The sequence below is a fragment of the Sodiomyces alkalinus genome (genome assembly GCF_003711515.1).
Source record: "Sodiomyces alkalinus F11 unplaced genomic scaffold SODALscaffold_17, whole genome shotgun sequence".
NCBI classification, from domain to species: domain Eukaryota; kingdom Fungi; phylum Ascomycota; class Sordariomycetes; order Glomerellales; family Plectosphaerellaceae; genus Sodiomyces; species Sodiomyces alkalinus.
Genome location: NW_021167095.1, coordinates 180,114 through 182,893, shown reverse-complemented (window position 1 = coordinate 182,893; position 2,780 = coordinate 180,114). Strand labels below are relative to the sequence as shown.

The 2,780-nt window shown below is 55.1% G+C and overlaps 2 protein-coding genes across 2 annotated transcripts; one reads left to right on the top strand and one right to left on the bottom strand.

Moving 5' to 3' along the window:
- Positions 1-342: 342 nt before the first annotated feature.
- On the top strand, positions 343-968 carry SODALDRAFT_337932 (hypothetical protein; the record flags this gene model as incomplete). The annotated part of the gene is made up of 2 exons (XM_028612733.1): positions 343-446; positions 512-968. The coding sequence occupies 2 exons, from the start codon at positions 343-345 to the stop codon at positions 966-968; spliced, it is 561 nt and encodes a 186-aa protein (XP_028462424.1).
- An 843-nt stretch (positions 969-1,811) lies between these two features.
- On the bottom strand, positions 1,812-2,780 carry SODALDRAFT_321436 (hypothetical protein; the record flags this gene model as incomplete). The annotated part of the gene is made up of 1 exon (XM_028609622.1): positions 1,812-2,780. One exon carries the CDS (start codon positions 2,778-2,780, stop codon positions 1,812-1,814), a length of 969 nt encoding a protein of 322 aa, XP_028462423.1.

Below are 2,780 nucleotides of genomic sequence, written 5' to 3'. Positions count from 1 at the left end.
CGGGTTCTGCAGCTGTGCCGAGCTGCCGGGGGTACTCGACTTACAACCACAAAAGATGTGTTTCCCGAGACCTACATAACTACCAACTTGCAAATAATTAGCCCTACACCTCCACATGGCCTGAGACTGAACCTTTGCAACGGCATGAGATCCCATACACAGACGGCCCAGGTCCTGGTCCTGCTGTTCCTGTCACGATGTGTGTTATCAGTCGTCGGAGACCAAAACTTGAGGCCGCCACGGACTCCAGTGTCTGATATGACACCGAGACCGACGGGTGCATTGGATACGTACCTCAAGCTCATCCGCCGTCAGGATTCAGGCTGTCCGGAGAGGACATTCATGTGCTCCCCGTCACTCGGAGAGGACTTTGCAGGCGTATGTTGTGTGCATAGTCAGGTCTGCGAGCTCGACGACAGCGGTGCACCAGCATGTTGCCCTTCAGGGTGGGTTATACGGCCTTCCATCCCATTCTCACCGCCGAGGAGTCTAGGCTAACATGATCACTCAGTGCTATTTGCACCGGAATCGCCCCCCCGAGTCCAGCAATGCCGACGGCAACGGTCTCCTTCGTGCCCAACAATTACTTTCCTTTCCCGTATATAGCCACGTCACTTGACCAACGCCAATGCTCCTCCGCTGTGAGCCAATGCTCACGGAACTACGAGGTCTGCTTGACGGAACTGCAGGGTGGCAACGACGGGTTCGGCGTAACAATCGTTGTGCCTGGAGGGGGCGGAACCGTCATCGATGCAGATCGGCCCACCCTAGGCACGTCGGCCACGCCTGTCTGTTCTAGCTTGAGTTCCGAGGCTTGCTCCGGCCTTGAATCCACACACTGCGCGCAACCTACGACAGTTAACGGTATTGTTGTTGAGTCTGCCTCTTCCTCGGCAAGCGCGGTAGCAGTCCGCCTGGCTTTCTTTGGGGCCGGTATCAGTATCGCCGCGATAGGGACATGCCTGTGAGCTCTCGGGCTATCACGACACTATGCGGCGATATTATCCTCATCTTTCTGTTCTCTTGGGGGGTTTTTTTAAACTTAGCCAGCCCTATTTGTTTGTTTTCTCTTGCGCATGGTCTAGGTACCCTTATCACTCTGTATCCCGGCTGGCTGCTACGCAGGCCCCTGCGCACAGGGGAATAGGAAGCATGCGCGTGTCATTCGACACCCGGGCGGTCACAGTCCAAATATATCTCCATTTGCTTGTTCTCCTTGGCAGTTGGCAGCACGCTGATCAACTGTCGAAAGCGAGGAAGGACAGTTGAAATGGTGGAGACCAAGACTGAGGACATTGCTGCAGAGTTGATCATGTTGGCAACACTACCTGGGTCGCAGCACATAAACCGTAGTGTTGGTTGTGCAAGTTACTGGTAACCTAAGAGTCCGCAAGCCGTGGCGCTCCTGTCGAAAGCGGTTGTGACACCGGTGAGCAGACGTTTTACGTTGGTTGGGATTATCTTCATCTTGAGCCACAGATAGCATCCTGCCAGGGACAAATTGCGCTTGATAATGGCCCCAAGTCACGCGGTGTGAGATCTGGGTGTATGTATATATCATGTATCTGGATTTTTTTTTTGGCCCAATGTACCTTGGTGGACATCTCTTGCTTGTTCCCGGCTCTTAGCCAGCCACCCAAGTCCCGACCCGCGAAATAGGCGACGCAGACCAGGGTGTCTAGGAAACAAAAGCATGAGGGAACGCTGCGCACTTTTGGGATAAGCGATACATGGCAAATGCTGATGAGGTTGGACCTGAACCAAGAACCCGATTCCCTCGACTGATTTGAGAGGTCTGCATCATCGCTCTGTCACTTCGAATCTCTAATGTGTGCCAAGATCTGCCGGAGTCTGCTGAGAGCCTTCCTGCCGGGTTGTTCATTCCCTGCCTTTCCGAGCTCTTTCCGAGCTTCTTGGGCAAGAGGCTCCAGGGCCCCCCACACCTCATCGTTGTAGTTGGTGAGTACGACCTTCCACTTATCTAGCCAGAGAGCGTCAGCTTCTGCCACAGTACGGACACCAAAGTGAGCGTAAATCGAGTCGCTCCGATCTTCTAGAAGAAAATCAGGCTGGAAGTTGAGCAGAGTGTGCCAATCTGATGTCAGGCGGGTTCCCTCTGTGGAGTCCACAGAATTTGCACCAAAAAAAGCCCTTCTCAAATCCGTCACTTCCTGGGGAGAAAGGGCAGTGGAAACATCGTCCGCGTCTCCGCCTGCATCCTCCGGATCGGGTGATGCGAGTAACTCGGCAACCTGGGCTCCGTCGCGGGCTATCTGCTGGGCAAAATCAGAGTGAGTAGTGGGCTTTTGAGCGCCAGTGTTATTGGCGTTCTGGGCGGATGCGGCCGTAGTTAGACTACTAGGTGACGGACGGACCCAGGGCGCCTTCCCCTGGGCTCCGAGAAAGCGGACATACTGCCCGAGCCCAGCAGTGGAACCAAGCGTCGATACCTCGCTAAGCGTGGCTTCATTGGCACGGCTAGAGCCGCTTCGGGCAAACGATGTCTCTCCCTTGTGTAGCGAGGTTAAAGTCGACGAAGTAGCTTCCACTTTGTCAGACGAGGAACCTTCCGCGCGGTCCGGCAGCCCTCTTGCGAGAGCTTCTGGATGTAGCAATGAGGAAGCCGAAGCCTGGATGCGCGAGGCGAGCGACGACGGATCACCTCGATGATCACGACTTTGTTCCCTCGGGTACCAACTGTCAGAGAGGTCCGAGTCCGCCGCACTGTCCGACAACTTGTGCTTCCCCTTGGCACTCCCATCGCGTGGAGGATCGCTCAT